This window comes from Mauremys mutica, chromosome 22 (assembly GCF_020497125.1).
Source record: "Mauremys mutica isolate MM-2020 ecotype Southern chromosome 22, ASM2049712v1, whole genome shotgun sequence".
In the NCBI taxonomy this organism is placed as follows: Eukaryota; Metazoa; Chordata; order Testudines; family Geoemydidae; genus Mauremys; species Mauremys mutica.
Window position 1 is genome coordinate 18,755,436 of NC_059093.1, and position 15,047 is coordinate 18,770,482.

Here is a 15,047-nt window from a genome sequence, read left to right on the forward strand (position 1 = left end):
TGTTTCTGACACCTGGCATGCTTATCTGCTCTGAGACAAAGCAACCATTACTGTGGAATGCTGTGTGTGTGTGTGAGAGAGAGGCTGGGGCAGGAGGGTCTGCTGCTGTCTGAACTTACAAGATAGCATGCTGACATGTTCTCAGCCCCCCAAAAACCCACTCTCTCTCCCTCCACATACACACAACACGCTCCCTGTCACATTCCACTCAACCCCATTTGAAAAGCACGTTGCAGCCACTTGCATGCTGGGATAGCTACCACAATGCACTGCTCTCTGTGGCTGTTGCAAGAGCCGCTAATGTGGCCACGCTAGTGCGCTTGCAGCTGTCAGTGTGGACAGATTGCAGCACTTTCCCTACTGCGCTCTACAAAGGCTGGTTTAACTCAAAGCGCTCGAAGACTATGGCTACACTGGCGCTTTACAGCACTGTAACTTTCTCGCTCAGGGGTGTGAAAAAACACCCCCCTGAGTGCAGCAAGTTACAGCGCTGCAAAGCGCCAATGGCTCCCAACGCTGTAAGCTAATCCCCTCGGGGAGGTGGAGTACCTGCAGCGCTTTGGAGTTTTGAGTGTAGCCAAGCCCTACATCTGGAAGTGTAGCAATGCCCTCGGTTTTCACATTTCCACCACCCTTGGAATACACTATTCAGCTCTTCCTTCGGAGATGCTAAGCCCAGGAAAAATGAAGCAAGTACCACTTGCAGCAGACTTTATCAATCCTGAGGTGTTAACAGGCCACTTCACCTTGAATGGTCTCTTAGAATATGTGTTAACTATGTATGCTAAACAATTTGATCCACCTTTTATTCAGCAGGGCTTGGCTACACTTGAGAGTTGCAGCGCTGGGAGTTACAGCGCTGGTAGTACAGCTGTGTAGGGAAAGCGCTGGTGTGTGGCCACACTCACAGCTACCAGCGCTGCAGTGTGGCCACATTTGCAGCATTTGCAGCGCTGTTGGGAGTGATGCATTATAGGCAGCTATCCCAGCATTCAAGTGGCAGCAACGTGCTTTTCAAAAGAGGGGGGTGGGGTATAGTGTGACAGGGAGCGGGGGAGAGAGAGAGAGAGAGAGAGAGAGGATTTTTGGAGCCGACACTGTATATTAGCTCCCTGCCTTGCAAAATCAGAACATTTTCCCGACCCCTTACGCTTAACTGCAAACAGCCTGCAGACCAGATAAGCAGCTGCTGCAAGGGACTCCCTTTCTCTGCCCTACCCCCGTTGTTTCTCTCATCAAGCAAACACTCACTCATCCCCCTGCCTGCCTCATTCATGGGGTTTATCTCATTTGTTTGTTCACTGAGGGCTTGGCTACACTTGAGAGTTGCAGCGCTCGGAGTTTACAGCGCTGGTCATCCAGCTGTGTAGGAACAGCGCTGGTGTGTGGCCACACTCACAGCTACCAGCGCTGGTGTGTGGCCACATTTGCAGCATTTGCAGCGCTGTTGGGAGTGATGCATTATGGGCATGTCATAAACAGTTAGTTAAGGGTTAAGGTTTTTGTCTACCTGTAAAGGGTTAACAAGCAGTACCTGTGGACACCTGACCAGAGGACCAATGAGGGACAAGATTATTTTCAAATCCGTGTGGAGGGAAGTTTTTTTTCCCTGTTCTTTGTTTTCTTAGAGAGTCTCTCTTGGGAATTAAGAGAGTCCAGACATCTTAATCAAGTCCTCCCAGGTTTCTGCAACAAATTCTTCTATTCAAGCTAGTGAGTATTAGCAAGGAACTAGTATTCTTATACTTTTATTTCTGTATTTGCAATTCTGTGTTTTGCTATAGAATTTCTTTAAGTCTGTACTGTGATTGCTTTTACTGAGAAAGAAAGGAGGGGAAATTCTCTCCAGAGATTGATAAGTTTAGACCCTGTATATTGTTCCAATTTGGTTACAGAGACAGTGACTTTTCTTTTTATTCTTTAATAAATTCTTTTCTATTAAGGACTTGGTTGATCTTTCTTTGGGTGTCAAGTATCAGAGGGGTAGCCGTGTTAGTCTGGTTCTGTAGAAGCAGCAAAGAGTCCTGTGGCACCTTATAGACTAACAGACGTTTTGCAGCATGAGCTTTCGTGGGTGAATACCCACTTCTTCGGATGCAAGTGGTGGAAATTTCCAGGGGCAGGTTTATATATGCAAGCAAGAAGCAAGCTAGAGATAACGAGGTTAGTTCAATCAGGGAGGATGAGGCCCTGTTCTAGCAGTTGAGTGAAAACCAAGAGAGGAGAAACTGGTTCTGTAGTTGGCAAGCCATTCACAGTCTTTGTTTAATCCTGAGCTGATGGTGTCAAATTTGCAGATGAACTGGAGCTCAGCAGTTTCTCTTTGAAGTCTGGTCCTGAAGTTTTTTTGCTGCAGGATGGCCACCTTAAGATCTGCTATTGTGTCCTACTGCAAGACAAACCCAAGAAAGAAACCAACAGGACTCCACTGGCCATCACATACAGTCTCCAGCTAAAACCCCTCCAGCGCATCATCAGGGATCTACAACCCATCCTGGACAATGATCCCACACTTTCACAGGCCTTGGGTGGCAGGCCAGTCCTCGCCCACAGACAACCTGCCAACCTGAAGCATATTCTCACCAGTAACTGCACACCGCACCATAGTAACTCTAGCTCAGGAACCAATCCATGCAACAAACCTCGATGCCAACTCTGCCCACATATCTACACCAGTGACACCATCACAGGACCTAACCAGATCAGCCACACCATCACCGGTTCATTCACCTGCACGTCCACCAATGTAATATATGCCATCATATGCCAGCAATGCCCCTCTGCTATGTACATCGGCCAAACTGGACAGTCTCTAAGGAAAAGGATAAATGGACACAAATCAGATATTAGGAATGGCAATATACAAAAACCTGTAGGAGAACACTTCAACCTCCCTGGCCACACAATAGCAGATCTTAAGGTGGCCATCCTGCAGCAAAAAAACTTCAGGACCAGACTTCAAAGAGAAACTGCTGAGCTCCAGTTCATCTGCAAATTTGACACCATCAGCTCAGGATTAAACAAAGACTGTGAATGGCTTGCCAACTACAGAACCAGTTTCTCCTCTCTTGGTTTTCACTCAACTGCTAGAACAGGGCCTCATCCTCCCTGATTGAACTAACCTCGTTATCTCTAGCTTGCTTCTTGCTTGCATATATAAACCTGCCCCTGGAAATTTCCACCACTTGCATCCGAAGAAGTGGGTATTCACCCACGAAAGCTCATGCTGCAAAACGTCTGTTAGTCTATAAGGTGCCACAGGACTCTTTGCTGCTTTCTTTGGGTGGATTCTCAGGGAAAGGGGAGGGGGAGGTATCCCTCTGTAGTTAAATCCCGGTGTCTCTCCTAGGAAAAGGGAGGGGGGAGGAAGCAGGGGGAAATGGTTTATTTCTCCTGGGTGTAAGAACTCCATGGATTTGGGGCTCTTGGAATCCCCTAGGATTTTGGGGAAGGACTGTGTCTCAATCCACATACCTGATTGAGTGGTGGCAGCTTTTACTAGATCTAAACTAGGATTTTAGTTTAGAGGGAAACCAGTGCAGGTCCCCACATTGGAACCCAACAGCTCTAAGTGGGGGTGAGACCTATGACAGGGCAGCTATCCCAGCATTCAGGTGGCAGCAACGTGCTTTTCAAAAGAGGAGGGTGGGGTGGGGTGTAGTGTGACAGGGAGCGGGGGAGAGAGAGAGAGAGGATTTTTGGAGCCAACACTGTGTGTTAGCTTCCTGCCTTGCAAAATCAGAAAATGTTCCCGACCCCTTACTCTTAACTCTTAACTGCAAACAGCCTGCATCCAACGGACTCCGTTTCTCCCCTCTGCCCCCGCTGTTTCTCTGTCAAGCAAACACTCACTTCCTGCCTGCCTCATTCACAGGGGTTATCTCATTTGATTGTTCACAGTCAGGTACAGATTGATCACAGCAAACAGGAGCTGTGTTTGTTTTTTTAGATAACTAGCTCCCGGAGCACCGGAGCTCCGAGTTCACAACAAAACAAAGAGAGGTTGCATAACAAAACAAAGAGAGTAATTTAGATAAAAGCATTCTGGGATATTGTCAGCAGTGCACAGACAATCCAGGAAGTTTCTGGAAAGTGTAGGGGACAATTTCCTGGTGCAAGTGCTGGAGGAACCAACTAGGGGAAAAGCTCTTCTTGACCTGCTGCTCACAAACAGGGAAGAAATAGTAGAGGAAGCAATAGTGGATGGGAACCTGGGAGGCAGTGACCATGAGATGGTCGAGTTCAGGATCCTGACACAAGGAAAAAAAGGGAAGCAGTAGAACAGAGACCCTGGACTTCAGAAAAGCAGACTTCGACTCCCTCAGGGAAATGATGGGCAAGGTACCCTGGGAGAATAACATGACGGGGAAAGGAGTCGAGGAAAGCTGGCTGTATTTTAAAGAAACCTTATTGAGGTTGCAGGAACAAACCATCCCGATGTGTAGGAAGAAAAGTAAATATGGCAGGTGACCAGCTTGGCTTAACAGTGAAATCCTTGCTCGTCTTAAACACAAAAAAACAGCTTACAAGAAGTGGAACATTGGACAAATAACCAGGGAGGAGTATAAAAGTATTGCTCAGGCATGCAGGTGTGAAATCAGGAAGGCCAAATCACACTTGGAGTTGCAGCTAGCCGGAGATGTTAGGAGTAACAAGAAGGGTTTCTTTAGGTATGTTAGCAACAGGAAGAAAGTCAAGGAAAGTGTGGGCCCCTTGCTGAATGAGGGAGGGAACCTAGTGACAGAGGATGTGGAGAAAGCTAGTGTACTAAATGCTTTTTTTGCCTCTGTCTTCACAGACAAGGTCAGCTCCCAGACAGCTGCACTCTGCAGCACGGTATGGGGAGGAGGTGACCAGCTCTCTGTGGAGAAAGAAGTAGTTCGGGGCTATTTAGGAAAGCTGGACGAGCACAAGTCCATGGGGCCGGATGCGCTGCATCCGAGGGTGCTAAAGGAGTTGGCCGATGAGATTGCAGAGCCATTGGCCATTATCTTTGAAAAATCATGGCGATCGGGGGAGGTCCCAGATGACTGGAAAAAAGCTAATGTAGTGCCCATCTTTAAAAAAGGGAAGAAGGAAGATCCAGGGAACTACAGGCCAGTCAGTCTCACCTCAGTCCCTTGAAAAATCATGGAACAGGTCCTCAAGGAATCAATCCTGAACCACTTAAAGGAGGGGAAAGTGATCAGGAACAGTCAGCATGGGTTCACCAAGGGCAAGTCATGCCTGACTAACCTAATTGCCTTCTATGATGAGATAACCGGCTCTGTGGATGAGGGGAAAGCAGTGGATGTGCTATTTCTGGAATTTAGCAAAGCTTTTGATACAGTCTCCCACAGTATTCTTGCCAGCAAGTTAAAGAAGTATGGGCTGGATGAATGGACGGTAAGGTGGATAGAAAACTGGCTAGATGGTCGGGCTCAACGGGTAGTGATCAATGGTTCCATGTCTAGTTGACAGCCGGTACCAAGTGGAGTGCCCCAAGTGTCGGTGCTGGGGCCGGTTTTATTCAATATCTTCATTAACGATCTGGAGGATGGTGTGGACTGCACCCTTAGCAAGTTTGCAGATGACACTAAACTGGGAGGAGTGGTTGATACGCTGGAGGGTAGGGATAGGATACAGAGGGACCTAGACAAATTAGAGGATTGGGCCCAAAGAAATATGATGAGGTTCAACAAGGACAAGTGCAGAGTCCTGCACTTAGGACGGAAGAATCCCATGCACTGTTACAGACTAGGGACCGAATGGCTGGGCAGCAGTTCTGCAGAAAAGGACCTAGGGGTTATGGTGGACGAAAAGCTGAATATGAGTCAACAGTGTGCCCTTGTTGCCAAGAAGGCTAATGGCATTTTGGGTTGTATAAGTAGAGGCATTTCCAGCAGATCAAGGGATGTGATCATTCCCCTCTACTCAGCACTGGTGAGACCTCATTTGGAGTACTGTGTCCAGTTTTGGGCCCCACACTACAAGAAGGATGTGGATAAATTGGAGAGAGTCCAGCGGAGGGCAACAAAAATGATTAGGGGGCTGGAGCACATGACTTATGAGGAGAGGCTGAGGGAACTGGGATTGTTTAGTCTGCAGAAGAGAAGAATGAGGGGGGATTTGATAACTGCTTTCAACTACCTGAAAGGGGGTTCCAAAGAGGATGGATCTAGACTGTTCTCAGTGGTAGAAGATGACAGAACAAGGAGTAATGGTCTCAAGTTGCAGAGGGGGAGGTTTAGGTTGGACATTAGGAAAAACTTTTTCACTAGTAGGGTGGTGAAGAACTGGAATGGGTTACTTAGGGAGGTGGTGGAATCTCCTTCCTTAGAGGTTTTTAAGGTCAGGCTTGACAAAGCCCTGGCTGGGATGATTTAGTTGGGTTTGGTCCTGCTTTGAGCAGGGGGTTGGACTAGATGACCTCCTGAGGTCCCTTCCAACCCTGAGATTCTATGATTCTATGATATCTCCTAATACCCTGGAGGCCAATAACAGCGCTGATGTGTGGCCACACCTGACGAGCAGCGCTGCATCACCAGCGCTGCACTCGTTACACCCCAAGCAGACCAGGTGTTCAGCCAGTGCTGCAGCCAGGGAGTTGCAGCGCTGGATGTGCCTTGCAGGTGTGGACAGTTACTAAGTTGCAGCGCTGGAAAGCCTCCACCAGTGCTGCAACTCTCAAGTGTAGCCAAGCCCTGAGTACCTTTCATGGACCTCAAGGAGAGCTCTGTGTAGCTTGAAAGCTTGTCTCTTTGCCCAACACAGGTTGGCCCAATAATAGATATTACCTCACCCACCATGTTTCTTTAATCAGTCATTTCAATCTCTTCAGTACCTGGCTCTAAAGAGGGACACAGCAGCAAAGTTGAACTGTCCTAACCAAACCACTGTATTCCATCAGTCCTGCTTAGGTTATCAGAACCCCTCCTAAGTTGCTAGTGTATGGAAAGTCCTGTGTTTGTGGGTCAATTTTTCCCTTGACAGCTAGTTTCTGGGAAACCAGGCTTTATATTTATAAAAAGGACTTTCTTTAGCATGTGCTTACACACAGTGCTGCTTACGATTAAATGCAGTGTGCTGAATTTGCTCCCAAGAGCTTTGTAGGTCTGTAACTTCACTGTCCAGTCATCTTATCTTTCCCTGGAGTGAAATGCAGCAAATGTCTTTATTAGAGGTATGGAACAGCTTGCATATGAGGAGAGCTTAATAAGACTGGGACTTTTCAGCTTGGAAAAGAGATGACTAAGGGGCGATATGAGAGATGTCTATAAAATCATGACTGGTGTGGAGAAAGTAAATAAGGAAGTGTTATTTTTTCCTCATAACACAAGAACTAGGGATCACCAAATGAAATTAATAGGCAGTAGATTTAACAAAAGGAAGTATTTTTTCACACAACGCACAGTCAACCTTGGAACTCTTTGCCAAAGGATGTTGTGAAGGCCAAGACTATAACAGGGTTCAAAAAAGAACTAGATAAATTCATATAGAGGATCGGTCCATCAATGGCTATTAGCCAGGGCGGGCAGGGATGGTATCCCTAGCCTGTTTGCCAGAAGCTGGGAATAGGTGACAACAGATGGATGTCTGGATGATGACCTGTTCTGTTCATTCCCTCTGGGGCACCTGGCATTGGCCACTGTCAGAAGACAAGATACAGGGCTAGATGGATCTTTGGTCTGACCCAGTATGGTCGTTCTTATGTTCTTATGTCTCTCTCGGCTGATGTCTCTTTGAAAACTGTGAAATGACCGTCTTTATGTATTCAGAATTACGTAGCTCTTGCCACCCCCTCCACATGCACCCTGGATAGAAATGTGGTGAAGCAGAGAGAAGTATCTCCTCTCATGCTGACCCTTGGATGATATTAACAGTCAGTATAGGGGACCATTTGCTGCAGAAACAGAGATTATTGTCAAATTGCACTGGATCTGGAGCATTGCAAAATTTTGTGGTCTGCCATAATTTCTCAGGAATTCACCTCCATTTGTATAAAGAAATTGAAGTGCAATGAGTAAAAGGAAGAGCCATTCAACAGAGTGAGGAAAATCAAATGAAGACAAAGGTCCTCCTCCCCAAACACGTTCCGGAGGAGAGAGGGATTGGAGCAGTTGACTGGGAAAGGGTAAAGAATTCACACTGCTCTGGAATATTTGTATGGATGTTAAAGTATATTTCTCTGATTCAGTTGGTGACAGCTGCTGAATTGGACCGTTGTTAATTTTGTGTGACCTTTGGATCAGATTTGAGAGCTGCAGCATTTCCTCTCCTTCAGCAGGGCTACGGGTTACTGGTGGGTAGCTAGGTGATGACAACAGGAATTGGTGGGAATAATATTTGGAAAAATAAAAAATAAAAAGTTAGAAATTCTAATAAGAAATGGCTTGTTCCGCATTTCAATCCAGACGCTAATTCCTAGGGGTTTGTACTGTTAAATGTACTGACGTTTCAGCTACTCGTTCCCAAAATACTAGTCTGGAAATTCAGTGGTTTGTCTGAATCCTGGCTTCTGCTGGAGAGAGAGGCAAATGGGTGGTACAGTGGGGAGGCACCAGATCTGTACACTTTTTCTAGTGAAAATAATGTCTGTGTTTTACTACAGGGTAAAGACTATCAGGAAATTCCCTTCCTGGTACCAGAGACCTTGTTGCCAGCCCTACTGTATTTGAGTCTGTGATTGTTTTTGGAGCTTTAATGACAAAGGGTGAACTGTGGCTTTGCCATGAGCTGTGAGCAAGGGGCAGTGTGTGGTCATGCTGCCCCTGGAGCAAATCAAGGGGCAGATTGTGGCTCAGAGGCACAGTCTCCTCTCTGGATGGGTCCCCACTTACTCTGAAGGGGAAATACCCCCATTCCAGATCCATACCTAGCATGTCAGCATAGCCAGTGCATTGGGGTGGAGCCAAGGCTTTGACACTCCCCACATGGCCTCATCCACTCTTCTCCACTTGTGTAAGGGAGTGCTGTCCTTCTCATGCTGCTACCTGCAATCCAGCACAAGGGATTAAGGTTATGCACTCTTACTTCCTTGTGCAGGTGCCACATCTACCCGAGATCGACCATCATTCCTGAAATGTGACATTGCTTTGTGGTAATAAGTGTTTCAAGCTGTTTTGTGCTAGTACAGGGTGGGCACGAGGAGACTGACCTTTGCAGATCAGAGATCTTTGCCAGTAAGGGCAGAGTTTATAAGTCAGTTGCTATAGCTCGAGGGTGGGAAGAAATGTGAGCAGATAGGCTCATGCAGCTTGAAAGATCTGATGTGGTCTTTTGCAAAACGTGTGCATCTGCAAATAAAAATAGCCTTTTTATGTTTGCTTTTTATTGTTCCCGTTTTTTATTTGCTCCCCTTTCTCCATGCTTGTCATTTCCCCTTCCCCAAACACCAGGCCCTGTCTTTTTGTTTTCTTTTTTTCCTTTTGGCATGGCATGGGATGGGATGCAATGGAAGAAATGATTTTTCACCCCAATTTTGGCCAGCTCTGGGCTCCAGCAATGGCAGCAGCACTCACTTCCCAGAGCTGGGCTTTCAAAAGAGCTATGCAGCTTTGACTTACTCAGAAAGCTAGGTAGCTGGGCCACACACATTGCCTAAATGCTGACTCATGGGGAGGCCTTTGCATTGGCCTCCTCTGTCCTAAGAGACATGCAGCCTGGTGTTTGGTGCAGTTCAGCCAAGGCATTAAAGTCAGCATGTGGTTCCATCCTCACTCCGACTGCTAGGTCCAATCCACTGCTGGCCTGCACCTGGTGTCATTATTTACACTGGTGCAAAGTGGTCAGAAATAGCCCAGCTTTGATGACCTGCTAGTCACATTGTAAAATTCACCTGATAAGGGTTTTTGAAGAGGGGGCTGAGGGTGTCCTGCCTAGAACAATGCAGGGTGGAATAGAGCTTTTGTTGCAGGTAGCTGACTGGCAGAGCTCCTGTCTAAATGATGATTCATTCCATGCTCTTGGGCTTGCTGTAATGCTAATGATGTGTTAGGGTGTCTAAACTCTTGGAGAAGTGTTGCTTTTTATTTACATCAAAATAAATGAGAGCCAATAGGTACTCAGAATAGTAGAGATTAACACAGACTTTGCATGGCTGTAAATGATGATACAAGATGCAGGGCAATGGTGGAACAGATCTGTTATTCCTGAATTTTTCATGTCAGACCCTTCCTGTCCTAAAAAGACTTAGTCTGGAATCTCAATAAATTCTCGTTATGGGGAACAGGACTAAAGAATTGTGGGTCTGTCTTTTCTAATGGTTCTGGCATCCTCCAATTATGTGCTACCCCGTGGAATAGCTTCCAAGAAACATATTGACACAGACACACACAAAACACCATAAGGCAATCAAGTACACTGGCACAACCCTCCAAAAAGTCACACAGACACCAATGAGATCAGCAAAACCACAGACAAAAAACATATGGTACATGATAACTAGGGCCCTACCTAATTCATGGCCATGAAAAACGCACCATGGACTGTGAAATCTGGCCTCCCCCAATTAAAGCTGGTGTTTTGTGTGCTTTTACTCTATACTATGCAGATTTCACAGGAGAAGCCAGCATTTCTCAAATTGGGGTCCTGGCCAAAAGGGAATTGCAGGGGATCACAAGGTTATTTTAGGGGGGTTGTAGTATTTCCACTTCTGCTTTTGCACTGCCTTCAGAGCTGGGTGGCCATAGAGCAGCGGCTGTTGGATGGGCGCTCAGCTCTGAAGGCAGCGCCCTGCCAGCAGCAGCACAGAAGTAAGGGTGGCAACACCAGAGCATGCCACCCTTACTTCTGCGCTGCTGCCTTCGGAGCTGGGTGGCCAGAGAGTTGCAGCTGCTGACTGGGTGTCCGGCTCTGCAGGCTGCAGCGCAGAAGGGTGGCAATACCGTACCATGCCATCCTTACTTCTGTCCTGCTGCTGGCGGTGGCTCTGCCTTCAGAGCGGGCCTCCGTCCAACAGCTGCTGCTCTCTGGCTGCCCAGCTCTGAAGACAGCGCTGGCACCAGCAGCAGCACAGAAGTAAGGCTAGCAGTACCGCAACTCCCCTACAATAACCTTGCAACCCCCCACAGCTCTTTTTTGGGGTCAAGACCTCTACAATTACAACACTATGAAATTTCAGATTGAAATAGCTGAAATAATGAAATTTATTATTTTTAAAATCCTATGACCATGAAATTGACCAAAATGGATCGCGAATTTGGTAGGGCCCTAATGATAACTCTGTAGAGAAAGGAGACAGACATACCCATACAGTCAGATACACTCACACACATGCAAACATGGACTCACTTGCACAGAGAGATGCACATACACAGAGGCAGTAACACACAATTCACACACATGTAAATGCACAGACACACACACACACAGGAACACAGACAAAATGTGAGACAGAGACACACCCAGAGACTCAGTGGCACATAAACACAGAGCTACAACCACACACATACAAGCACCTAGAGGGTCACATGCATATGCTGCAATATTGATATTGTACACACGCATAGTCACAGAGAAGTACCTCCACCGCCTTTCACTTACACATAGATCTGGTTTGTTTTAAACCCCAGTGCTTTCTTGTCTTGTTTTAACAGATGACTGCCACAGCGCAACAGCCGGCTAAGGCACAGCCAGTGCACATCACAACACCCTCGGCAGCAGCCAACACCCCACTCCCCAGCACTCCTATTGACCCTCAGGCGCAGCTGGAGGCTGACAAGCGAGCTGTCTACAGGTACAGAGAAACTATTGCCAGGCTGCTCTTTAAAGTTCCTTCCCATCACTAGAGTGGCATGTTGAGCTATTAGTGCAATCTGGCCCGGGGCTAACATGTCAGCAGAAGTCTACAGAGAGGCATTTACTTAGGCGTCTTTGTCAATAGAATTTTCAGGAGGCAGTTTTCAATTCACCTTAAACTAGGTGAGACCCCTGTTCCAGAAGAAAGAGTTCTGCTCTTTTTGTTAGAGAAATGAAAGGTACCTACACACCATTGTGCCAAACAATATGCAGGAGAAAGGGACCCCAGTGCACCTGGGATGCTAGAGATCAGGAACAATTAATATGTGATGGAAGATATTAGGATGAAATGCTCAGTGGATACTGGGGAATTCTGAATTCCTTCTGTTACTTTTCCTTCCTAATTTGTTTGGCTTCTCACCTGGTTATTCCTCGTACCCCACTGGTCTAAAATGACCATGGGATTCACTTATCATTGCTTTTTTAAAGGAATACCGGGATACTATCTGATGCCTGTTTGGTTGCCTCTGTGACACAAGTAGTCAGCCAGACCTGCCCTCACAGTGGGCTCACCCTGCTGTCCAAGCCCCACCTGGGCAGCAGGCTCACACTAGCAGTAATCACCATGTCTCAGGGCAGAGAGTTAGCCCACATGATAAACCATGTAATCATCCACAGCAGTGGGCTCATCCTCTCCTTAACCCCTCAGCCATCACAACAGGGTGACCTTTGCATTGACCTTTGTGGGTAATATCCCATCCCTGGCCTCCTGTGTAGACACAAGAGGATGAGGAGAACATTTGCTCTTTAAAACTAAAAATTGTCTGTATTGTTAACTGCTAAACACAGATGAGAAAGCAGCAGTGCCGCTGAGCAGTGATCCCTGCATTGGTTCTGTAGGCTCAAGGGGACCTGGGGATTCCTGGTTCTTCATCTGGCACCTTTACACCTGGCTTTATTTCCTCTTTGATCCAAGGAAAAGATTCTGCCAGTTCAGCTTTCAGTGCATCTGGCCCCCTACTCAACTGGCTGGCATACTGGACAACAGGGTGAGCTCCTTGGTGAAGAGATTGAGAGCTGGATTCTGCCCTGCTCTGTCCCTGTGCAAAATAGGTGACTATCAGACCAGAATGGCAGCATTCTGTCCCCGCTTTGCTCAGGTATATAGAAGGGCAACCCAGGCCTGGAAACTGAGGAACATTTCCAGTAAAGTGTCTGTAGCTGCATAAAAGCTAAAGTGATGTCAGTAATTGGGTTAGCTGGTGTTACTCCAGCAGATATTTATGAGAAAAGAAAATATCTGGAATACAAAAAAATGCAACAGAAAGAGCCTCCCTCTGCAAAATGTCCATGACAGCTGATAGGAGTGGCCTCCTCCTCTCCTACATATTATTATACACCTCTACCTCGATATAATGCTGTCCTCGGGAGCCAAAAAATCTTACCGCATTATAGGTGAAACCGCATTATATCAAACTTGCTTTCATCCACCGGAGTGCGCAGCCCCGCCCCCCCACCCCCCCAGAGCACTGCTTTACCACGTTATATCTGAATTCGTATTATATCGGGTCGCATTATATCAAGGTAGAGATGTAGTTATAAAAATGTTGATCACAAGCTGTAAGCGCTCAATAATATAATACAGGTATCTAGGTTCTGTTCACTGAATGTACCATCCAACCTCAAGAGTAGAGAGTGCCATGGGGCAGGGCAGGATATTTGGTCAGTCTTTAACTGCTCATCCAAGCACTGTAACAAAGGGAGGCTGGTGGTCTTAGAGGTGCAGCTGCAGCTGTCTTTTCCATTGTAAGACAATGTTTTCAGCTATTACAAATTTTGCAGACCTTAACCACGCAGGTTGAAATTTTTCATTCTTGTTCTTGGCTTGAGATGTTTTTGTTGTTTTGTTTCTTTTGAAATTTGAGTGAGAACAGTTCAGTTGTTTTTCAGTGAGGTCAGTGACAGGTAGCTTTGCCATATTTTTAATCAGTTTAATGCTTCTATGATTTGGAGAAGGAACTTGAAAGCCAGAGAGATCCTTTCCACTGTCCCTGTGAAAATTCATCCACATTTTGTCAAGTTATAGGATACAGAAAGTCCTCATTTGTGCATGCACTTTAGAACTTGTTCAACGCTGGTCCCTTAGGGTACATCTACATGGCAAAAAACCCTGCGACATCACATCTCAGAGTCTGGCTCAACTGTAGAGGTTCCTGGTTGGGCTGGAGCCCAGGCACTGAAACCCAGCGAGGGGGAAGGGCCTCAGAGCCCAGATGCCAGCCCAAACAGGAACCTCTACATGGCTGTTTTTAGCCCCACAGTGCGAGCCTGAGTCAGTCTATGCTATTTTTAGCCTGTGATGCATGAGCCTCACAAGCCTGAATCAGTTGACCCAGGCACTGAGAGTCACTGATGTGAGGGTTTTTTTGCAGTGTAGATGTGCCCTTAGTTTTATGAATATTTCAGCCAAACTGTGTGTGCTTCAAGGACCTGCAGAATTTCCTGCATCACATGAGCTAGTGAGCCACATTAAACACAGCAAAATAGATCCTTCTGCTTCTGTTAATAATCCTTTGTACTTAACAAACCTTATTATTGAGCAAGACCTCATATGTCCTTATCCTGGAAAGCAAGCCTCCTCCTTTTACTGACAAGATTGCACAAAATCACAAAGAACCAGGTATCAAATATGGGAGACCCAAGTCTCTTCCATTTAGTCACACCGCCTCTCAGAATGCATATACCAAATCTGTGCAATTGGTTAGGATATTTGTAAGATATCCTACCTACCCACTTTTGAGATGCACACATCAATGAGCACTATGTAAATCCAAAACACCATTGACATCTAAGAGTCTAAACTCTCAGGCCTTGTCTACTCTTAAAATGTTACAGCGGCACAGATGTGCTTCTGTAGCACTTCAGTGTAGACACCATCTGTGCCGACAGGAGGGATTTTCCTGTTGGTGTAGGTAATCCAGCTCACTGAGAAGCGGGATTTGGGTTGAGGGGAGAATTCTTCTGTCAACCTAGCGCTATCTACATAGAGATTTAGGTCAGCTTAACAACGCTGCTCAGGTGGTGTGAATTTTTCACACCCCTAACCATAGGCACCAACTTCTGCTCCTGCCAGTGGGTGGTTGACCCCCCCGGCCCCACCCCCACTCCATCCCTTCCCCCAAGCCCCCACCCCGACCCTGCCTCTTCCCTGCCTCCTCCCTTGAGCACGCTGTGTCCCCACTCCTCCTCCTGGAGTGCCAAACAGCTGTTTGGCAGTGGGCAGAAGTTCTGGGAGGGAGGTGGAGGAGCAGGAACGCAGCACTCTCAAG

General features: G+C 46.8%; 1 protein-coding gene across 5 annotated transcripts in view; it reads left to right on the top strand.

The window, feature by feature from the left end:
* The window catches only part of PKNOX2 (PBX/knotted 1 homeobox 2), a 651,385-nt gene that overhangs the window by 390,577 nt on the left and 245,761 nt on the right, over positions 1-15,047 (top strand). For all 5 annotated transcript variants that reach the window (XM_044997252.1, XM_044997249.1, XM_044997251.1 and 2 more), the window contains one exon: positions 11,577-11,716. In XM_044997252.1, coding sequence (XP_044853187.1) covers positions 11,577-11,716 — 140 coding nt within the window. The remainder of the gene's footprint in view (positions 1-11,576; positions 11,717-15,047) is intronic.